This window comes from Carettochelys insculpta, chromosome 2 (genome assembly GCF_033958435.1).
Source record: "Carettochelys insculpta isolate YL-2023 chromosome 2, ASM3395843v1, whole genome shotgun sequence".
NCBI classification, from domain to species: domain Eukaryota; kingdom Metazoa; phylum Chordata; order Testudines; family Carettochelyidae; genus Carettochelys; species Carettochelys insculpta.
In genome coordinates this window covers 119,610,039-119,634,013 of record NC_134138.1, presented here as the reverse complement: position 1 = coordinate 119,634,013, position 23,975 = coordinate 119,610,039, and the positions used below count along the sequence as shown (strand labels likewise).

The window sequence follows — 23,975 nt, the reverse complement described above, 5'->3', positions numbered from 1 at the left end:
ACAGGATTTGAAAAAGACTGTTTGTTTAGGTTAAGTAGTTCATGCATATTTGAAGGATTCAGGGTACAGTGGCCTGTTAACTCCTCTTCAGTCAAAAAGAGAAAAGGAAAAGGAGGGCAACCAGTGGTGAGTTAGAGGTTTTTGTACTCCACCACTTGACTTTGACAGTGATTTTTACTGTCTACTGGAGTAATGAATTTAAGCTTCCTGAGATCTTTGCAAGTGTTATCCAGGTTTTCTTTGAGGATGAAGATTGAGAAGTCAAATTTAGACTGGTTGCTTTGCGCATTTACCCACAGGAGATATGGTGTCTTTGAACCCACACATGTGATAAGACAATTGAGAACATGGTGATTGTTCAATTTCACCCACATAGTTCTCGGGGGCATTTAGTTGATTAGATGAGGTATGCCACATGTTGCAAAGGGACCCATGGATACGGAAAGATGTGTCAATTATTGCAGTGGGGATGTGTCTGCAGGCTTTGTACTTCTTGTTCTGGTAGATTGTGGTGCAGCTTTGAGTTGTTTGGTGGTGGTTAAGGAGTTTGGTTCTGATGATTAGCGTGAAGAGGTTGAAGATTAGAAGAGGAGATTCAGGAAGGATTTCTTTTAGGATGGGGTCACCAAAATGTCCTATATCAAGAAACCCAATGTGTTTCAAAGGGGGTTTGTTTTTAGGACAATGTTCTTTTCCCTATGGACAGAGGCTGGAATGGTTGATAGTAGAGTGAAATGATTCTGCTTCCCACCAAAGAAAAATTTCATATTTTTTCCTTTTTACTTATAGTCCTAACTTGAAAAGTGACGGTGTAAAAATGGCCCAGTCTTTCTTAGGCATTAGATCTGTTCTGGGTTCACTCATATCTGTTGACGAGTGATCAATGTAACTGCTTGTTTTAGAGCCAGTACAGCTAAAAGGAAGTTACATTTCAAGTGTAAGTCGTATCAAATGTACCTGTGCAACCATGATGAAGTCATTAAGGGTCTCGCAGGTGTAAATAAGCCATAATTTGGCCTCACTAAATTTTTCATACTGGTCATAGATGAGAGCGAAAGAATCCATTTTGACAGTGTTTCTATGTATGTGCCTGGCTGCATGTTGGAAAACCCTCAGAACTATGGCATTTTTAGTAGACTTCCAGAGTACAACAGGTCTTCAAAAGATGTGTGATACTGCTCCAGTCTTGGAGCATGTTAAGTTCTGCAGTTTCCCTAATAAACTGCCATTGTTGTTGTTTCAGCACAGGGCTGTTCCCAGCACTGCAAGAGAGTCCTCTGAAGTCCAAGTGTCTTATCCTGTGTATTACATTGCTTAAACTGAATAACAAGATCTGGTTTGTGTTAAAAAACCGACTTCTTTACTCTCTTGCAGCCTTTTCCACAGAGTCATTCTGTGATAGACATGAACCAGCTGCACAGAGCTGCCTTTTTTTAATTTAGTTGTTTACAACCTCTGGAAAATGAAGTCCTAGCTCCAGCTAACAACGGATATCGCTGCTTCAGGACTTGTGGGTGTTTCGCTTCTGTAAAACAAATGTGGCTTCTTGGAGTACCAGAATACCTTACACCCCACTGCTTTATGAAATTGTTTTTTGAACGCTTTCCATTTTGTCTGTAGTGTTGTGTACATGTGTGCGTGTGACTGAAGTAATCAAAGATCTGTTTTGGAGGTGACAGTTCATGTACCTAACACAATTATGGTAAAAATGACTGCTATAATTTGCTGGAGGCTATGTTAAAAAAGAGACTTCTCACAAAAACAGTATCTATAGGCAAGTCTTATTCTAAAGGGCTAGGGGAAGATAGCTTTGTGGATAAACCCTAATGCACAGTGGGAGAGCTTAATTTTGTTTTGTGATCTTCAGTGCAATTTTGATAAATCAGCTAATTTCTCTGTACCTTAGATTTTTTATATATAAAAATAGGGATAACTACTAATCTTATAATGTGGAAATTGATTAGTGTTCATAAGTGCTTTGAAATCCTTTCCTCATGTGGAAAGTACTAGTGGGAAGTATTGCTACCTGTAATTGTGCCAATATTTTAATGCTCAAATAAGATGTTAAAAAAACCCTCCAGTTTTTAACCAGTACTCTTTCATGAGCTGAGATTTAAGATTCCCTAAGAGTTATGCCTGCTGTAATTAGCTTTCTTCCCAAGGATCCTAATAACTATGAAGGGACAGTCAATTTGGAGACATAAAAGTATGTATCTTGGGATTAGCTCTATAGCAATATCTGTTAACATCCTCCTATCCCAAGTTCAGAATTTTCATTGCTGGGTGCTAATGTGAATAGGAACTAAATTGTGTGTCATCCCATCCCTCTCTCCTGTCCTCTCCTTTCCTCCCAAGAATAGGCTTCCTCATTAGGCTTTAGTTATACCAGTTTAAAAGTATCTTTAACCCTGTTCAAAATCCTGGCTGGATATTTAATTTTTGAACCTGCCTTGTAACAGTCCAGCTTTGTCATTAAATTTATTTGAATGCAAGATAAACCAGTAAGACCATCTCCACAAGGATTTTGGCCATTTTAATTAATCTGTTAAACTAATGCAATTTTGCAATGAGAAGGCTTTAGTAATTATTTAAGTACTCTACAGCTGTGTTTGGTAGAGCAGGCACATTCTGCTAAGAATCCTGGTTCTGAATTGCTTTCATTGAGATATCAAATATATGCTCCTGATTAAATGAATTAATCAGTTGGCATAAATTGACTAGTTCCATATATTTGTACCACAGTACTGTAGTAGTGATAATGATTTGTCATTCTTGCAGAAGTTGACTCAAGTCAGTTAAGACGTCAGCTCTGTGGAGGTAGCCAGGCAGCCATTGAAAGAATGATCCATTTTGGAAGAGAACTACAGGCCATGAGTGAACAGCTAAGAAGAGAATGTGGCAAAAATACAACAAATAAGAAAATGCTAAAGGTATGGCCAATACTTTACTTCAGTATTTTCAGTGATAGCCCTTCCAAATGGAATTTTGCAGTATATGGTTCATTAACCAAAGCTAGATTGTAGCCTCATTTTTTCATTAAAATGAGGAGAGCTATTGCAATATTTTTCTATTCTGAGGAGCATGGCTTTCCGTCTTGTGTATGCTGCAGTTTTACAGTATGAATATATACTTTAGCAATAAATGACATTTAAAATACAAGGCATGCAGTCTCCTCCTCACAATACAAATCGCATACCTTCCTCTTACTAAATCTAGCATGTGGACTATGTAGGTGCTGTTGTGGTTCCAATAGGATAAATATTGGACCCTGTGAATTAGCAAAACACAGAGTGCTTGGGAGACTGCCTGAAATGTGATTTAATGGTTGATTCTTTTGAGGTGGTTGGGGAACACAGAGACGATCTTTTTGTCAGTTGTGGGTCCCCCCCCCCTTATAATTTCTCCATCTGCTTTTTATAGTTATATGACACTTTGGTGGAAAATAATTCCCATATAAAAAACACATTTTTTTGCCACCTGAAAATAGCACTCTAGTATGAATAAAGTTTTTAAGCTTCTCATTGTCCTAATCACTGAATACTGTTCATCTAAGTTGTCTTTTCACACATTGAAAATGGCTCTAGGTTTTTCTCATAATGCGAAATTGCTGGTTGCAAGCAGCGTTCCCCTTAATTTTTTTCTGTCCAATGTCAAAATGAATGTTATGTTCACCAAGACATGGGTATGTGCACCATCAATAAACACAGCCTAACTCTGCTAATCAGCTGGGCACTGCCTGAATCTCTCCTGAGTGGCAGCTCAAGAACTCAGCTTTCAGGGAACACTGGTTGCAGATGTAAATGGCATGAGCTCAGTTTACTTAAGTACAGTATTGGGCTTATTGTACTAATCAGGCTGTAACCCTGTATGCTGATTTATTAACAAAGTGCATTTAGAGCCAGTCTTACGGCAGGAGCTAATTTTTAGTTGTAGATTAGAAGCAGGAAAATAGCTGTGTATGTCTGCACTAACTTAATATAGCTGTGTGACTTATAGCTAGAAAACAAACTGAACACTAATTTTCTGACAGGATGCCTTCAGTTTGCTGGCATATTCGGATCCTTGGAGCAGTCCAGTTGGAAACCAGCTTGACCCAATACAGAGAGAGCCTGTATGCTCCGTTCTTAACAGTGCAATACTAGGTAAGTCTTTATGGTTTTGTACTGAGACATGCTTACTCAGGTAAGTGGTGCTATGTGCAAAAAGGACATGGCATTCCCTGAACTCTTGCCCAGGGTTGTGTATTCTGCCATATGTATAGTTGAATAACCAAAAAAATCAGTAAACTAGAATGCTGACACTTGAGCGTTGAAGTGTCATGGCACAAGGGGCAGCCACCCTTCCACTCCCCGCCCTGCAACAGAACAGTTATCCCAGTGATTTACTGATGACGATATGCAAAAGAGAAACTACAGAATAAAACTGCATTGCTTTTTGCAGTAATTTATCATAACTATCATTGGTATTGGAATCAAACTCCTCATTCACATTATTAGTGCCACAATTAGATGATGCTGTGCTTGTCTCAGAACTGAGTACCAGAGTAAATACGCCTTTCGCTGTCAGGCAGCAGTTTTAAAATTACTACAGAGGCATTTGATGACTCCAGTGCAGTTATTTTATGTGTAGGCTTTGCTGCAGTATCAGAATCCATTCTGTAGTAACTTGGTAAGTGCTGGCTTAAGGGCAGCCAAAGTGCACATGCAGCAAAAATTCTCTTTTGACAAATACCGAAAACTTCATGCACAAATGAAATTCAATAGTTTAATTGTTTCAGACAGCTAACAATATTATGAAATGTGCATGCTGTATTGTACGTATAAACTTGCCTAAATCAGAATCACATTTTGTTAGTTTGTAGTGGAAAGGCACAAAGTATGTGAAAGTGGTACATCTTTGATCTTTTCTACTATGCCACCTCCAGTCCTAAGACTGCATCTTAGATGTTGATTTATGGTCAAATTACATATCTGCATCGTTGAATCTTTCCAGAGACGCACAATCTGCCAAAGCAGCCACCACTTGCCCTAGCAATGGGGCAGGCTTCACAGTGTTTAGGACTGATGGCACGTTCGGGAATTGGATCATGTGCATTTGCCACTGTGGAAGACTATTTACACTAGCTATGCAGTTGGAGATCTCAAGTATGTATTGTGGTGTATTAAAACATGGAGGTAGAGATCAGCTTTGCTGACTGGAATTTGGTTCTTTTAATTATGTACTAAGGACAGGTCTGTCGCTTTACGTTGCTTCCTAGTTTACAGCATGATGCAAATTATTTTCTAACTTAGTGTTAGGAGAAATTTTCCATCTTTAACCTCTTAGACAACTAAGAGTTAAAAGTATCACTGATAATGTCAGACATCCAAACTGACAATTACAAATTATTTAAATGATTGTTCAAAACAAACCAAAAATCCTACCACTTTAAGGTGGGGCAGAAGAATAGAAAATGTTGTGGATGTGTTAGCATGTGGGTGACGTAAACTTCAAGCAGGATGACTTACCAGCCTCCACCCTCATTATTACATAGTTCAATCAGTGTAACTTGCAAAATGCATAAACACCTGACAGTTTGGATATATAGTGTTGATGGGAAGAAATATTTTTAATGTGTACTGTAAAACTTGAAATACTCAGGAGCTGAGTGAATATGTTTGTTGCTACTTACAATCCCTACCTGTTGATCTTAGTAGTTTTTGTTTTTAACATGGTCTTCTCAACTTTCTTTGTTTAAATATGGACAACTTCTGTTATAGACTCACCAGTTTAACTGTTGTATAATAACAGTATTACATGTCACAGTGTGGTTACAACCTCTATTTATATAAAAACCAAATATTAGTCAATTTACAGTCTTAATTTAATCTTTGTACACCTTGCATTTTTAAAAGTGCTTAAATGAGTACTATATTGCAATAAAATGTAGTGATATCATAATTAACCAGCCATTAAAAACTTACTTCTACAGATGTTAGTAGCATGGATTTGTGTGCTATGCTGATTTCACTTTGTGTTCTTGCTTTTGAAATTGATGTCAATTGCTCATTTCAACTCTGTGTGGGGCAGAAGCATCAAGTGGTTGTAGAAAGTTAAAGCTGGGTTCTCATAAGCAAAATACTGCGTGCATTAAGGCCTGGTGTACACTAGGGAATAAGTTCAAATTAAGGTGGGTAGTTGGAGTTGACATAGCTTGACTCAAACTTTGGTGCCATTGCCATAGTGGGAGGGGAGAAATGGGCCTGTTGATGTCCCTTAAGTACCAGAGTGAATGCACTAAGTCAAATTGTAGGAGATTGATCCATGGGTAAGTACTGATGTGCCCTAAGATATGTTTATTGCTTGGGAACTGCTCCAGCTTGCCCAGTCTTTGGCTCCTGGACCAATATTTCAGCTGTTGTCAACGATTAGCAACTGCCTGAGAGAAACATAGCAATGTGTCAGGGCATAGTTCTCACATAACCCTGTTGGTGAGTATCTGACTTCTCACAAATCTAATTATTTGAAGATTGAGACTCTGGCCCTTTATTTCTCTCAAGTTCTGATACAGAGCACTTCCATATAAACACTACTGAGTTGTTGAGTTTTCAGGTATTTTATGAAGAATAGCTTCATTACTTGAGCCTGATGATGTCACATGCTGAAATCTTACTTCAACTTCCCCATGAACTGCACAGGTGAAAGCCTGTTCTTTAGGTTAACTGGTTTTAACTGACCACCCTGCATATCATCAGACCTTTTTCATCTTGACTGTTTGCACTTCCTTTTGTTCACACACTTCTAAATTTGTTAGAACAGGATGAGCCAACTTTTTAGAGTGGGCTCCCTGAACCTGTCTAATGACAAATTTTGGTTAATGTTAGGGGTGGGGGAAGAAAACATTAAGGAACTCTTAGCGTAGCAACATTAATGAGATGGCTGAGAGCGTGTGGAGTAAGGGAAATCTGTGGTAGGTCTGAGTATGGGAGGGTTCTGTTCTACATCCCCTTGTGTAAACCTGGATTTTGCACAAGTTGGGGTCTTGCAGAACATGTGTTCTGCAGCTGGGGAGGGTGGGTTTGGGCTGGAGCCACATGGGGCAGGCAGCAGCTCTTGAACCAGAGCCACTGGCAGGTGGTTTAAACTGGGCTGGGGCATGGGGTCAGGGTCATGCACTCTGAGACCTTACTGTACTGTACTGTATAGAAGCAATCTTGCCTTGTATTTCTCAAAAGGTGAGGAGGCAGGTGACATGTTGTTATGAAACTCCAAACCTTGAAGGTTCCCCCAAAGGCAGAACTTGATGATCACCAGAGCCTGATGGACAGTCAGACCCCCACAACAACATAGCTGAAGCTGACAGCATTCTTCCAGTGGGAAGGTCACTGGGGTCTGCTGACTCCAGCCACACTTCTCATCTTAAAATTGACAGGCTAGCATGTGTAATTTGAGCCACCAGCCACTGCAGTGTTAATCTGCTACACAGGAGAAACCAGGGCTCTGCTTCCAGAAAACATCAGTCAGATGGACAACACATTTGTATAGTAAGATTATACTTAATAGGTTTTATTCTCAATTATAGTGTAAGCTACATTTTTTCAATAACTTGGATTCACACTGGAACTTGTTGAATTTTTCACAGATGGTACTTGTGGAAAAAACCCACAAATTTAACAAGGATGACCTCTGTACGATCTAAACATTTTGACTGTATGCTGTAGAAAAACGCTCAAAGTTAACTTTACTGACTGTTTACTCAGAGGGAAGTGGATGTCCTTTCTACCTTTTAAAGCACTTAACCAATGTTATCTTGACTGTACAGTATCAAAGTGAAACACAGGAACTTTGCAGACTGGCAATAAATTAAGATAAAGCCCATATTTTCCTGAGCAAGTTAGTGTCCACCTTTAGAGGGCTGGGTTTTTTTCCCCCTACACAGCTGACACCATTCTTTGTAGCCATCCAATGCTTTTTAAATTGCTTAGCCTTCTGCTTTTTCTCTAATCCTGAAAGCAAAAAATGTAGTGTTAGCTTGTTATACACTATGTAGACTTTTTTCCAAATGAAAACTACCTAGATATCCTATAGAACCTAAAGCTTATTTCTTTTATCCCATTTACTCTGAACAAAGGGCAACCTTTGACTCAACATACATAGTACTGAGAGATGTCTCTGAAAGGTGTTTCAATTGACTTGATTCCACTAAGCACTGAGAATTCTGACATTCTTGAAACCCCAAGGAATAAATCACGAGGGCTGCCTCAACGTTGCCCCACCCCCCATTTGGAAAGGGGCATGGTAGAGGCAGTGATATTGAATATGCAGCACCTCATTAGCATAATGGCCACCTCATAATTCAAAAGTGCCACTTTCAGAACCCATGCCCCCTGGGGGCAGGAAGCTTTTGAAATGAGGGAGATCCTTTCAAAATCCCCCCCCCCCCCCCCCAATCTACATGGGCAGCACATGCATTCCAAAAGCACTACTGAATCACAGGTGGCTGCTATTATGCTAACAAGACACACCATATTCATGTCAGTGCCTCACTACCATTTCCCACACTCTCTCATTAACATGCCCTTTTCAAAAGCATGGAAGCCAGTGTAGACCTGGCCTCTGAGCATAACTAAGTGCTGTCACAACTGAACAGCACTCACTCCCAAAAAAAGCTTTCTTCATTTTTTGAAGTGACATAGCTGAATATTGTGCTTCAACTGCTAGAATTAGGGATATTTTAAATCTGTATTAAAAGTACCCCTTGAACTTCCATTGCATACACACCTGTTAATTCTCTTCTTTAACTGTCTTAACTCACTTAGCACCTGGGATAAAAATATTCTTTCCACTTTCTAAAGTCACTTGTTAAGATTTTAATTTCCCCCCCTAAATTCTACTTAGAGCCTCAACATCCTTACTGTGAAATCAAAAGTACTGTGTTGGTGAGCACACTCCAGCCTGTCAGCTACTGAACATCCACAAATCAAAACAAATGCTTGAATGAGGCTTTTCTTCTCCAGTTTGACATAAATTATACTCATAATCAATTGATGTATAGAGTGTAAAACCAGCATTGCTGTGAACTTTAAAGCAACTGTGCTGACCCAGCAGACTAACAGATGTAGTAAAGGAAATTCTAGTCCTGCTCCTACAAGCCCCAGTCACAGTACTTCACACAAACACTTATAAGCCTATTTAAATGTTCTTAGGATCAGGGCCCTAGTTTTCAAAATTGCATCTTTTGCCTATAACAAAGTGTCCCACCTTGCTCCCTACTGTTCTTAAACTCTCTGCATTTCATTCAAGCCTAATGCTCCATGCAATAGAATGTTTATGTGTATTAGCCTTCCCTTCACCCAAAGGCTTCTGGCACAAGATTTCAGTAGTTACATCTGCTTCATAAACATTAAACTGCATTTTTCCAGATTGTTAGGCAAACCCCAGCACAGCTAGTTTTTGACCTCGCTTTACCTGATCATAAGAAAAGCCATACTGGCTCAGACCATAGACCCATCAAGCCCCATATCCTGTCTTCCAACAGTGGCCAGTGCCACGTGCCCCAGAGGGAACAAACAGAACAGGTAATCATCAAGAGATCATTCCCTGTCACCCATTTCCAGCCTCTTGGCAACAGAGGCTAGGGAGACTGACCACACCCATCATGGCTAAATAGCCACTGGTGGACCTATCCCCCATGAATTTACCTAGTTCTTTTTAAAACTCTACTATAATCTTGGCCTTCACAACATTCTCCAGCAAGGAGTTCCACAGGTTAACTGCACTGTGTGAAAAAATATGTCCTATTTTGCTGCCTATTACATTTCATTTGGTGACCCCCTAGTTCTCATGAAGCAAATAACAATTCCTTATCTATTTTGTCCACACCAGTCAGGAGTTTATATACCTCTATCATATCCCCCCTTAACCATCTTTCTTCCAAGCTAAAAAGGCCCAGTTTCATTAATCTCTCCTCATATGGCAGACACTCCATACCCCTAATCATTTTTGTTGCCCTTTTCTGAACCTTTTCCAATTCCAATATCTTTTTTGAGATGAGGTGACTACATTTGTACACAGTATTCCAGATATCAGAGGGGTAGCTGTGTTAGTCTGGATCTGTAGCAGCAACGAAGGGTCCTGTAGCACCTTACAGACTAACAGAAAAGTTTAGAGCATGAGCTTTCGTGAGTTAACTCAAGTGACCAGCTGACCAGCATCTGAAGAAGTGAGTTAACTCACGAAAGCTCATGCTCTAAACTTTTCTGTTAGTCTATAAGGTGCCACAGGACCCTTCGTTGCTGCTAGTATTCCAGATGTGGACGTACCATGGATTTATAATATGAGATTTTCTGTCTTATCTATTCCTTTCTTAATCATTCCCAACATTTTTTGACTGCCGCTGCACACTGAGTGGATATCTTCAGAGAACTATCCACAATGACTCCAAGATCTCTTTCTTAAGTGGTAACAGCTAAGTCGGACCCCATCATTTTATCTGTATAGTTGGGATTATATTTTCCAAAGTGTGTTAGTTTGCATCTATCAACACTGAATTTCATCTGCCGTTTTGTTGCCATTCTCAATACTAAAAATGCCAATATACTGAACAAAGAATTTGAGTTTGTTATACTTACCCCAAGATTTGTTCACAAACTGAACTGCAGCTTTTTTAACTGGACTCTTCTTGTTTGCAAAAGAAAAGAACTGATTTGCTGAAATAAATGAAAGAAAGTTGTTGTTTACTCTATGATATGGGCAGCTGATCATAAAGCGATACAGAATTATAAGAGTTACTTTACCAGTAGTTCGGTTGGTGCCTGGTCCATATAGATGTTTCTGTACAAAGTCTTTGGCCATTTGTTGGTGCTGGCTGGTTATATCTTGGTCTTTTAAACGCACAGCCATATAGCTTCCTTTAATTCTAGTCAAGTGAAAGTTAAATAAGTCTGTTAGTTAATAACCTCCAAACAGTGTAGGTACTGCGCAACTATGTGCTACCATAGATACTTTTTTCCTACAGATTGAACCTCTACTGGGACCTGCGTAGTGCTGAACCAAAGCTGGTCAATGTTGTCCAGCACAGGGTTTCCCAAACTTTATATAGCTGGGACCCAGTTTTTTTTCCAGTGCCTTTTTTGTGGCCCAAAAATATAAATGCATATTTAAAAAAAAAGTCTGTGTTCATTATTTATTCACAATAATAATAGTACACAGCAATAATCTGTATATTTTCCAAGGGCTGGAACTGGGCCCTGGACCACATTTTGGGAAATGTGGTCTAGCACATTACCAACACTTCCACTGCTTACTGGGTTCTCAGGAGACATTTAGGAATAAATTACAGCTAAATAACATCAGAGTCAGGACTGGTGGCTGAAAATAAACTTTATGGGAAACTGGGCCACACCCAAGATGAGTGGACATCAGACTAACTAAAATCCTGCTGAACCACAGATGTTGACAAACTAGAGGGGTTCAACCAGTAGCTTCTCCTTCTAAGGCATGTTTCAATCTTCTAGTATTTTTGAACTTTAGTAGAAAAATAATCTTTCAGCAAAGTACAGAGCTATTTCTATATTATCCTACCAAGGAAAGCTCACATCAATGAGTTCTTATACACATCTTTCCACTGTGCTCAACAGCACCAAAAATGATCTCTACCTCAATAGAATTTAAGTTGTGGAAACTTAAAAATGTTCTTTCAAAAGCTAGTACCAACTATTCTCCAGACCTGTATCACTAGTTGGATGCTCAGACCATCTGCATAAAATTATTTTCTGTGGGATTTCTTTTTGCAAAGGCTTTATCCCACTGCTTCCAGGAAGAGGACAGGACTGTGTATAATGTATCATTTTAATTTCTCAGTATTACTGCACAATGATATCCTGCTCATGCACACTTCAGGAACCTTAACCGTTGTTTTTAGATCTGTATATGAAATCTCAGAACTTAAGAGTCCATGCAGTCAAGGGGAATCCACACACAAACATGCTTTTTCCAGGCATAGTTTTCCCTGTAGGCTCAGGAGGAATTATGTGTTTCCTGAAGCTCTTGGCAAAAGGGAGAAGGAAACACACAGAAATGTTGAAATGCAGTTAGTACTTTAGCAAGTTTTTCTTTGTTCTCTATTACCATAGCAGGTCGCTGGAGCATTTTCTCAATATTCTGTCCCCTCTGCAGACCAACTGCAACACCTTTGCATTTGAAACCATGCATATTCCCCTTTAAAAAGCTACTCCCAGATAGATACTGCTTCAAAAGTAACAAGTATGGGAGGAAAACATGCTGTTTTCAGGAGCCCACTTCTGTTGCATCAAAAGGGAAGTCAAAGGCAAGGAATGACGCATAAATCCATAGGAAGATCAAGTAATAAACACAAGGGATGTCGAAGCCCACACATTAATTTTAAAGAACAAAAAAGCATTCCTGTCATCACTGAAATACCACTGCACTGCAAGAAATTTATCTCGCACCTTTCAGTCAGATGAGATGCTTTGTGTCTCAAACCGTAACATGACTGATGATAGAAGTTTCAACTCAATATAGAAGTAAAGTCCTTAATGATTTTAAGCACAGTAATACTAACTGAAGTGCAGCTACCCAGCATCATACCTAACAACTGGTTTTTTTCTTTCTTTGTTTCGTCTCCGGGCATGTTCTTCATGCTTATTTTGAGACCCATCTCCAACATTCTGACCTAAAATAGATTCAACACAGTCAAACCATTTCCACATACTGTCACATCATAGCTAGCACAGGTGGAAATAAGGTAAACTGGCCATAGGCAGGTCCTTGAGAAAAAAATACTATTCAGGGGTTTTTGAGCCAAACATTTACAAAAGCAATACTTTGTTACAATCAGTAGGAGGTACTGCTACCTTCTGAACAAGCAGTTCAGGCAGAGCACAGGATGAAACGGGCTGTGGGGAACATACTTTTAAACGTAAACTCAAAGCTTAATCACCACCTTCCTGAACAAGGGCCGGGGGGAGGGGTGTGTGTGTGTGTGAGAGAGAGAGAGAGAGTAAGTATATCACTATTCTGGCCAGGTCCCAAGAGACCAGAATCAGTGCTATTTAGCAGGGAACAAAACATGACTGGAGCAGTATTTACCAGGTCAAGTTTTCCTATAGTGAAAGTGAGCAATTAAGCTGTAGGCAATCCATAATATAGCACTGTGGTTGTATACAGCCCAGGGAATCCTTAAATATAGTCCACAGTTGGCTTCACTCCCTGTATATCAGAGAACTAAGCATTCCCCGTGAAGAGCGTTTTCAAGAAACCTAGAGCTCAACTTCATTGTTTCTAATGCAGTATGGAGACAAAATTACTGGGGGTATAATATTTATATAGGTCATGGGAGGCTGTGAAACAATATTTTTAGAACAGAGATATGCACATGAAAGGGCACTTCATATGACTTTGAAAGAGTTCTGCATAGGTGAGAAGTTTCTCATCTGTTTCTATAGTGCCATGAAACCATGGAACACATATAGCCCTACTCCAAGAATCAAAATGATAAGCTTGTTAGGCTTGTGTACACTTAATCATTTGCGTAGCAGGCCTCTAAGAGGCCACAAAATTAGGGACAACATTGATAAGAAGAATGGCAGAGGGAAAGCAATTGTTAAGTTCAGGTTTCACTATCTCTCGAGAACGCTGTGTCAGAACAATGCTACTGCAGCTTGTTCTAACACAGAATAGACATCTCTTGGAGATCATGAAGAGAAAAACAAACATTTTATGTTAATATCTTACCTTGTTTGTTTGTGTCAGACAGCTTGTTGCTGAGGAGGGAAAGAAGAATGTTTAGAAACGTTTGTCACGTTTAGGAAAGCACTCGTTAGCCTCTGGTTATTCACACGTATATGTTAGATGTCAATAATTCCTTAAAATATTTGAGTCCTAAAAAATTATTTCTGTATGTGAAATTGAGGTTTAAAGATTAGACACTGATTGGAACAACTTAAGAAATCATTTTGTCTTTTAATGTCTCTATACTGTTGAATGTTCAAAAATACCTTATAGTAAGCTAACAGTACATGCACAATCCCATTAGTGCCATAACCCATTCTTTTCCAACACCACAATTCATTAATAAAGACACACAGAATTTGAGCAAGGTAACATTTTCAGATTGTAACTATATCCGGAAAGACAACATGAATATAATCAGAAAAGCAAGTAAGAAAAAGCGTGTTACTCCTGCAGAGACAGTACAGCTACAAGAGAGAAATATATTCTGTTCTTGCCCACACACAATCATCAGCACCAGAGTGCCCTCCAGAGAGTCTTCATTATGGGTTTTTTTTTTGCAAGCCAGAAAATACAGCTCGATCCTATTAAAATTAGGTCTCTGTTCTACACATTAGAGTATTACTTAAACTTACTTAATCTGTGGTCTTGATGTTAACTCTTCTAGAATATTTTCAGGAAGTAATTTTCTTTTCTAAACAAAATTAAGAAAAATGCATGAGTGGCTGAAACTCTTGGTTTCCTTTTCAAGGCAGTATTTGATGACAGCAAACTGTTCTACATATTTTTGAACTCGTGAAATATCAAGGTCAACCTTAATTCCTGGTTAGGAAAAAAAAACCTGTGAACATGGAGAAGGTGGGGAAGTGGATTACTCTTACAAGATCCACCAACAAATTCAATCTCGTCTAGGACAGAAGAAGAGTCCTGCTATAAGTAGACTGCGCAGAAGTTCAAAATAAGTTCATGTGGTTTTTTGACGCCTAGCTATTGATAAATAGGTTTGAATAGAGCCACAGGTTCCACCTGGCTTCTAGAGCTTGGAGAGATAAGATTCTCTGCTGGACTCCTTGAAGGGAATTAAAAAAAAAGTGGTGGTAGATGGTAGCTACTCTGCCTGCCCATCTGTTCAGTTCAGACAGTCACAGAGTTTGTAAATCCTAGTACAGTATATTCCATTTACTGGCAACCCCTACAGCGCCAGCAAAGAGATGCCTCTATGTGGCAGCTGCCAGTAAGAGGAAGGCTGTTCGCAAGGCTGCAGCCAAGAAAGCAAGTGCTGGAATGTGCTTTTTCTGGCTGTCTCCTGCACACGTGCCTCAGGAAAGACAGGTGGAGGCCCACAGAGCTGTATGTTACCAGCTCCCCCACCACTCTCCTGGAGCCAAGGTTCAGGACCCCAACAGGGCACAACTTGGAAAATGCAGGGAGAGGTACCATGCAACCCCTGCATCTGGGGGCCCCATCCCTGATACTGTCTTGGCCACAGCCTCACTCCCCTCCCCCTCCCCCCAGCTCCCAGTCTACAGGTCTTTACTGCCTGTGCACTCTCTGTGCATAGGCCAGTTTGCATGGCTACAACAAGGAAAGGCAGCTACCAGGGATTTCTTCCCTGCCTGTAGTTCCCCAAACCTGCCTGTTGTGGGTTGTCAGGGCTAAGTGGCATGTGGCTGCCAAAAGCCAAATCACAGTACTAGGACATCCTACTTGGATGGAGAAGGATTACCCAATATTAACCAGAAAACATTAATACCCTGATTGCACTGAGTGGACTCCCACACTGTCCCTGGGCAGAGGGCCAACATCCTTCCCGCACCATGGTGTGACTCATCATCCAGGCTCATGGCAAATAAGGGCACCTCCTGGCCTGCAGCCTAAATTGCTTTTGCAACAGCCAAGCACATGTGAGCAGGACGTGTGATCACAGAGCACAAGGCAACCTGGCCTGGCCCAACTACACCCCTCACCTTCTGATCTTTGAACAACTCCTCTCGCCGCCTCCGCTTCTCCTTCAGCAGCTCCCTGTCCCTGTGGTTGGGGGGGGGGGGAGGGGGGGGCAGGAGGAAGGAAGAGAACATGCAGGTCAGCGCTGGTGTTGTCACAATTTTGTGCCTTTGCCCATCTTTGGGTTCAGACAGAGCAAGCTGTGATGGGAGCAATCTGCTTGTCACAATTTGCTCTGTGTTTCTCCATCCTCTGGTCCAAGGATAGCAAATCGTGCTGTATAAGGTTCACCTGTCAATTTCCTAGCATGCCCCACTTCCAGGGGCCAGCCAGCTGTGATAAATCCATCACTATTTGCTACCATTGGACACAAATAAAAAATATTTTTCTAGTTTGGAAAAGCATTGTACAGAGTTCAAACCATGGGGTTACTGTATGCAAAACCGTGACTGAAGATGGTGTTTATTAGTCTCTTACTGTAGTTCAGCCACACAGTTAAACACTGTATGCACACAAATTTCAAAAGAGCAGACGCTCATGCCCTGAGAGAACTGATGAGCAGGATGGGAAATGAAGATGGAAAAGAGTTCCAGATAACTGGCAGCATTTTAAAGAAGTCTTACTGAAGCCACAGGAACAAACCATCCCGCTGCATAGTAAGGAACACAAATATGGTAGGCAGCCAGCTTGGCTTAACATGGAAAATCCTTGGTTAGCTTACATTCAAAGGGGATGTGTATAAGAAGTGGAAATGTGGACAGTTGACTAAGGAGGAGTATACATATATGGCTGGAGAATGCCAGGCAGTAATCAGGAAAGCAAAAGCACAACTGGAACTGCAGCTGGCAAGGGATGTGAAAGGCATGAAGGGATTCTACAGGCATGTTACCAATAAGAGGGTTATCTGGGAAGGTGTGGGGCCATTACTGGATGAGAGAGGCAACCTAGTGACAGATGATGCAAGAAAAGCTGAAGTACTAAATGCTTTTTTTGCCTTAGTCTTCACAGACAAGGACAGCTCCCACACTACGGTGCTAGACAACGCAGCATGGGAAGGTGGAGGGCAGCCCTCGGTGGGGAAGGAACCAGTTAAGAGCTACCTAGGAAAAACTAGATGTACGCTAATTCAGGGGTCTGGATTTAATGCACCCCAAGAGTACAGAGGGAATTGACAGACATCATTGCAGAGCCTTCGGCCATTATCTCTGAAGCCTCTTGGAGATTGAGAGAGATCTCAGATGACTGGGAAAAGGGGAATGTAGTGTCATCGTTAAAAAAAGAGGATGGAAGGATAATCCAGAGAACTATAGACCAGTCAGCCTTACCTCAGTCCTTGGGAAAATAATGGATGGGATCCTCAAGGAATCCATTTTGGAGCACTTGGAAGAGGGGAAGTGATCAAAAATAGTCAACATGGATTCACCAGGGGCATGTCCTGCATGACCAATCTGACTGGCTTCTATGATGATGTAACAGACTCTGTGGACATGGAGAAGACATGGATGTGATATAATTTGACTTCAGCAAAGCTTTTAATAGTCTCCCACAACATTCTTGTATACAAGTTAAGGAAGTATGGATTGGATCTATGGACTATAAGCAAGACAGAAAGCTGGCTTGACCGTCAGGCTCAACAGGCAGTGGTCGATGCCTCAATATCTGGATGGGGGGCATCTGTTCCAAGTTGAGTGCCCCAAGGCTCAGTTGTGGAGCTAGTGTTGTTCAGCATCTTTATTAATGACCTGGATGAGGGACTGGATTGCACCCTCAACAAGTTTGTGGATGACACCAAACTAGTGGGAGAGGTAGATATGTTGGAGGGTAGAGATAGGCTCCAGAGTGACCTGGATAAATTGGAGGTTTGGGCCAAAAGAAATCTGGTGCGGTTCAACAAGGAGAAGCATAAAGTCCTGTACTTGTGACAAAAGGATCCCAGGCATTGTTATAGGCTGGGGACCAACTGGTTAAGTAGCAGTACAGTGGAAAGGAACCTAGGGATTATAATAGATGAAAGGCTGGATATGAGTCAACAGTGTGCCTTTGTAGCTAAGGCGGCTAATGGCATATTGGGGTGCATTAGGAGGAGCATTTCAAGCAGATCTAGAGAAGTTGTTCCCCTCTATCTGGCACTGGTGAGGCCACATTTGGAGTTAGTGTGTCCAGTTTTGGGCCCCCCAGTATAGAAAGGATATGGATGCGCTGAAGCAGGTTCGGCAGAGGGCAAAAAAAAATGATTAAGGGTCTGGAGCACATGACCTATGAGGAGAGGCTGAGGGATTTGGGCTTATTTAGTTTGCAGAAGAGAACACTGAGGAGTGATTTAATAGCAGCCTTCAACTCTCTGAAGGGGAGCTCTAAAGAGAATGGAAAGAAACTGTTCTCAGTGGTGACAGACAGCAGAACAAGGATCAGTGGCCTGAAGTTACTGAAGGAGAGGAGTAGGCTGAATATTAGGAAAAACTTTTCACCAGGCAGATGGTGAAGAACTGGAATGCGTTGCCTAGAGAGGTGGTGGAATCTCCATCCCTAGAGATTTTTAAGTCCTGGCTTGACAAAGTCCTGGCTGGGATGATTTAGTCAGGGTTGATCCTGTTTGAAGCAAGGGACTGGACTCGATCTCCTGAAGTCCCTTCCAGCCCTAGGAGTCTATGAAATATTTAATATATACAGAACTCTGAAATGATCTGAAGGCTTTGTTAACAATTTTAAATTCTAACCAACACAGTGTCAACATAAACTGTTAGGTACAATATTACTGTTCCCCATACAGACCCCACTGCATACACTGAACCGGCTTGTCTACACTACCACCTTGCTTGGAAGGAAGGATGGCAATTAGGGTATTGGGAGTTTACTACTGAAGTACTGCCGTGCTTACTTGAGGAATAAGGGGACTTCGAAGTACCGGTATGTGTCTACCCGTGGCTCACCCGTCACTACTTCGAAGTTGCTGGTGGGGGGGGGGGGGGGGGGAATGATTTGCTTAATGAAGTGCTCCCTATGCTCGGCAGCACTTCATTAGTAAACTCCCAACACCTTAATTACCATCCTTCCTTCCAAGGAAGGTGGTGGTGTAGACAAGCCCATCATGTTTTAAAACAACAAAATTTGACTCCTGTACTTCTGCACAAATGCATGAGCACATAACCCCCAACTTTACATCAGGGATTTTCTCAGTCCTCTTCCTCCATGAGTTTTTAGCTCAGAATTAATGCTCCCACTTTAACTACTCTAAGTCAAACAAAACAGGAAAAGGCTAGATTCACAAAGGGACTTAGCCATTGCAATGCTCAGTATCACAGTGCCTAGCTTTTAGGGTCCCAGAAAAATCACAGGAACACCACTCTGATTCACACATCCTGTTAAGTGCCCAAACTCCCTACACAATGAATAGTGAAAAAAGGCACTTCAGAGTGGGATCCACAAAAGCCAGCGTGCTAGGCAGGCAGATGCCAAGCTGCCTAGTGAGAGATGACAACCAGAGGACCATTACATCACATAGTTTAGTATCTAAGCATCTACTGCAGGTAGGCATCTAGCTCTACCTGGTGATCCAAATATCCCAACTCCTCTCTGGGGCCCAGGTGTCTAAGCTGTTCCTTTGGAGAATGAAGAGTCAGTGGTAGTGATGGTGGTACCCAACTTTGAGTGGTTCAAACACTCAAGCTGGGCTTTGGGAAACCCCAGTTCAAATTCTCTTCCTGTTTCTGTCTGAGAGGGGAACTGAATGTGTCTCCCAACATTCCAGGTGAGTGCTTGGAAATTATAAGGAGGGCAGGGCATCCTCCAGCAACATTATGAATGGCATCTAATCCAGTAGGAGGCCTCTGAGTACCTCCGGATGGGACCTTTACACTAGGTAAGCATTGGCTGTCCCTAGCTTTCCTGGTCTGTGATTCACTCAGGATTAAATAGGATATCAGCATCCAGCTGTCCAGAATAAGGCGGCAGTGCGCATGCTCAGAAGACAAACTCAGGTGCCTAATCAATTTTACTCTGAAAACTCAGAGCAGCTGCAACTGGACTGGGGAAGGGGTCAACCCCAGCACAGAGCAGCCATGCCCAGAAAGGACCGAGACACCCTTCTCCCCACAAGAAGCAATCCCAACAGGCAACTCTGCTGGGGCTGAGATAGAACAGCAGTGCTCTGTGCAGGCACCCCGATCCCCCACTTTCAAGGTTTATTAGGCAGCTTAGAAGGAACTTACGTCTGCTAGTAATTCTACATGTGCATTAATAACTTCTTGAACGAGAGAGGGGAACATATTCTTAAAAAATTTGTAGCTGGCAAGGCTGGGAGGGGTTGTAAACGCTTTGAAGGATAGGATTAGCATTCATAATGACCATGACAAATTGGAGACTTGGCCTGAATTCAACATCAAGAAAGATAAGTGCAAAATACTTCACTTTGGGATGGCAAAGCAAACGCACAACTACAAAATAGGGGGAAAACCAGCTATTCAGTATTGTAGAAAAGGAGCAGGGACTTAGAGGCGCTCGCTAGTTAAAAATGAGTCAACAGTGCATTGCAGCTGCAAAAAGAAGCCAACATTCTGGGTTGTATTCACAGGAATGTGTTACATAAGGCATGAGGTGTAAGTAACTGGTCAGCTCTACTTGGCACTGGTGAGGTCTCAGGTGGGTTAATCCAGTTCTGTGCACCACAGTACAGGAAAGATAAGGACTAACTGGAGAGACTCCAGAGGAGAGCAACAAAAATTGTAAAACATTTTGAAAACAAAGATCTATGGTTGGGTGACCATATCTCCCTATGGTGAAATATACGGGACACCCAGTTAAGATTACCTGAATTCAAGCCAGTTCAATAACAATCAAACTATGCAGTAGTCTCTCGCTCCCAAATGCTATAAGAACCCCAGGGCTCAAGACGGCAAGAGTGGCTCTGGGCATCAGGGCCAAGTGGCAGGGATGCACTCTGGTATAAGTGCAGTATGACTTCTATTTTGGGGGGCGGGGGCAGGGACCACCTAGCCTATCTTGACTGTGGCAGGAAGAAGGCATAACCAAAAATTAAAACTTGAGGTGGGATGGGGCTGTGCTCACCTAATGGAGAGAGAGAGAGAGAGAGGTTGGCTAGTGGCTATGAGCAGGAGGATAGGTTGGGGGCAGGCAGGGGGTTACTAGGAGATCTATGTGGACAGAAGGTAACTCAGGGTGCAGGGAAGGGGTGGCTAGGGACTGCATGTGGCCAGGAATTGGGGGAGGGAGTAGCTCAGAAGTATCTTATGGATTACTTGCAAAGAGGGCTCTCCCAACCATGGAACTGGGTCCTCTACCCCACATCTCTCACTGCCTGTGTGAGAAAAGGGGGCTGGGAGCTGTGGGGCACACTATGACTGCCAGCCAGAGAAGCAGTTGCCCCACAGTGTCCAACTCTTGCTCCCACCTCCAAAGTGGCCACGGGGGTGGGGAGAGGAAGAAGGCGGAGATGCCTGGGACTGCCCTGCACATACAGTGGAGTTTTGGGGAGTGGCAACATCCTCAGAACCCCCTGGCTCTGCCCAATGGTTCAGGGGGCTCCAGCTGCACAGGGATCCAGGATTCAGCCCCAACACTCCTTGATTGAGGGAGGAGAGGCAACCATGGATCAAGGCTTCAGCCCTGCAGTGGTCACCAGGTCTTGGATATTCAGCCATGCAGATCCCAGCAATGAGAGCGAGGGGGACACACCAGAGATCAAGGCTTCACCCCAGTGAAGTACAGGGGCACTGGTGAGCAGGGTTTCAGCCCTGGGTAGGGGATGTATATTGGGGTTCAGGGCTTCAGCTCCCTGTTTCTTGCCTTCAGCCCCACAGCTTCATCAAAGGCAGGCTGTCAGAGTAAAGGGCTTCAGCCCAGTGAGAGCCGCTGAGGTGGATCAGGGCTTCAGCCCTGCAGCTCCTGAGTCGGCTGGGGGGGGGGGGGGGCGCACACTAGGGTTCAGGCTTTGGGTTTTGGGCTTAGCACTCACTGCCCTGAGAGGGCTTTTGGATTCCCCCATTGAGAGCCTGTGCTTTAGGTTTCACATGGGAAGGGCTCACGCACACCTCTATCCCAGCCCCCAACCCATACTCACACAGGGCTGCCTTGCCTCTTCCTGCCTTTCCACCCAGCCTGAGGACAATAAGCTCTCACTGAGTGGCCAGCACCTACCCACACTCATCCACTAACTACAAACAAATCACAGCTGGACCTGTATTGACTGCAGACTGAGGACTTGCAAAGCAGAAAACATGAGCCAGTCTCCTCCCCAGCTTTTTTTCCTTCAAGGGGGAAGGCACCCTCCTTGAGGTCCCCTTGAGCTCTGAGTGGCCAGCCTAAAATAAGAAGAGCTTCAGAAACAAATGCACACCACATCTAAAGAGATGACATGTATGAATTACCTTTTACTAAGTTTCTAATGGATAATCTTTCAGTCTCACAGAGCTCTTCGTAACCTTATCTACTTACAAAACAAAAAAAGCAGTCCAGTAGCACTTTAAAGACTAACAGAATAATTTATTAGGTGATGCGCTTTCGTGGGACAGACCACTTCTTCAGATCACAGACATACCAGAACAGACTCAATATTTAAGGCACAGAACGAAAAATAGTAATCAAGGTTTGCTCACCTTGATAATATTTTTCTGATTTGTCAACCTTGATTATTTTTGGTTCTCTGTGCCTTAAATATTGAGTCTGTTCTGGTATGCCTGCGATCCGAAGAAGTGGGTCTGTCTGAGGAAAGCCCATCACCTAATAAATTATTCTGTTTGTCTTTAAAGTGCTACTGGACTGCTTTTTTGTTTTGATAGTAGACAGACTAGCGCGGCTTTCTCTCTGTTACTTATCTACTTACATTTCTGAGCTAGGCCCTGCACTTGATGGGCATGCTGGCATACATCACAACATTCTAAATTAGTGCAAAGTATTTTTGTGGCAGCCTGTCTGTGTCCTCAAACTGTTGTGGATGGAAACAGATTTACTATCACCCTAATGTAAACAAGGTGTAAATAAAACATGTTTATAAAATCAAATTTTCCTAGGAACATGGCTGGGGATAAAAGCTGAAATACAAAAGGCTGCTTTATAGTGACTGAAAGCACCAATAACGCTGTTCAATCAGTGAACAACAATAGGTTAAGAGTGCCCTCACTTTATCTGCTTTGCTTACACCAGGTATCACTGGGTAGGTAGGCCATAACCCTGAGTGCCCAGCAGAATCTCCCATGATGCTATTGGGCTTCATTCTCCTCCCCTAAGCGTGGTTCCAGTGCGGGAAAGAATGGAGACGTAAGACCCCCTTAAAGCACAACCTTAGGCCATTTACCAAAACCGGTACCTGTTAACGGCTGCGAAGGCCCCCCCACCCAGGGCAGCGGCTAGAGCGCGGGGGGCTAGTGTGCTCCTTACGGGCGCTCCACCCAGGCCGGACAACTTGTGACAGGCCTATTCATTAGCAGCGCTCGGCGGAGGACTCCTGCATTCCCCCGGGCTTGTCCCGACAGCCGCCAGCAGAACTAGCGCCGCTTCACACCCCACCCAAACCGCCCGCGGCCTGGTCCTGCAGGCGCACAACGCCCGAGCGAGGGGCGCTGCGGGCAGCCTCCGCTCTCTCCTACCCCGGCACCGCTGTAGGCGGAACATTTGCGCAGCGCCGGGCACGGGCCAGCCCGAGCCGCCCACGCGGCGGCGCAGGGACAGGGCGGGCATCGCTGCCGAGTCGCACGCGCCTGGGCCGCTCCAGCGAAGCGGCGCGTTTGTTTCTAGGCAGCAAGGCGAGCCCCGCCCCCTGCCCGGCGCGGGGGGAGGGGCGAGCGTGCCCGGGCCGCGCGGGGTGGCCGCTAAGCCGGGCTCTTACCGCCGCGCTGTCTCCCCGGCGCGCCTCCGCTCGGCCTCCGCCGCGGCTCTCGCCCTCTCGAAGGTCACTTCCTCGGGCGCCTCGTCTTCGTCGTCGTTTTCATCCTCCCCAGCGGCAGCGCCTTCCGGGAGCGCGGCGGCGGCGGCTTCTTCGTCCAGCATCGCGCGCCGCCTCCTTGTCGCCGCCATGGCCCCGCCTGCCCCCTTTCACCCCTTGACGCGGAAGCAGACGACGAAGCTCCCCGCGCGGCGAGCTCCGCCCCACTCCGCGTCACGCTGTACGGGCGTCCCCCGTCGGTCAGACGCACGGCGACGCAGGGTGCGTGCCCAGACCCGGCCCGCGGCCGCGCTCCGGTTGGGGGGTGAAGGAACAACCAGCGCGACACTGCGCCTGCGCGCCCTGCACCCCTTCCCCCAACAGCGCAGTGAGCGCGGGCCCGAGAACGTGATTCCCCCGCCCC

At 43.6% G+C, this 23,975-nt stretch overlaps 2 protein-coding genes across 3 annotated transcripts in view; one reads left to right on the top strand and one right to left on the bottom strand.

Annotated features, from left to right (window-relative positions):
* RANBP9 (RAN binding protein 9) overlaps positions 1–5,970 on the top strand; it is a 73,212-nt gene extending 67,242 nt beyond the window's left edge. For both annotated transcript variants that reach the window (XM_074987615.1, XM_074987614.1), the window contains exons 12-14: positions 2,779–2,930; positions 4,031–4,142; positions 4,993–5,970. In XM_074987615.1, the coding sequence (XP_074843716.1) occupies positions 2,779–2,930; positions 4,031–4,142; positions 4,993–5,123 (395 nt within the window). In that variant the 3' untranslated portion in view covers positions 5,124–5,970. The remainder of the gene's footprint in view (positions 1–2,778; positions 2,931–4,030; positions 4,143–4,992) is intronic.
* Positions 5,971–7,515: 1,545 nt separating this feature from the next.
* NOL7 (nucleolar protein 7) lies at positions 7,516–23,766 on the bottom strand. Its single transcript, XM_074987616.1, has 8 exons — positions 23,516–23,766; positions 15,699–15,759; positions 14,367–14,425; positions 13,735–13,763; positions 12,589–12,673; positions 10,776–10,897; positions 10,611–10,688; positions 7,516–7,985 (listed from the first exon to the last, which is right to left on the bottom strand). The coding sequence occupies exons 1-8, from the start codon at positions 23,701–23,703 to the stop codon at positions 7,843–7,845; spliced, it is 765 nt and encodes a 254-aa protein (XP_074843717.1). The 5' UTR covers positions 23,704–23,766; the 3' UTR covers positions 7,516–7,842.
* Positions 23,767–23,975: the final 209 nt, after the last annotated feature.

Excerpts from the sequence above, each read along its gene's own strand:
- NOL7 (XM_074987616.1), bottom strand. The coding sequence starts at position 23,703 with ATGGCGGCGACAAGGAGGCGGCGCGCGATGCTGGACGAAGAAGCCGCC. Across the intron at positions 13,764-14,366 it reads ACATCAAGACCACAGATTAA|CAACAAGCTGTCTGACACAA; the intron begins GTAAGTTTAAGT and ends TTCCCTCCTCAG. Across the intron at positions 12,674-13,734 it reads GTCTGACACAAACAAACAAG|GTCAGAATGTTGGAGATGGG; the intron begins GTAAGATATTAA and ends AATCTATTTTAG.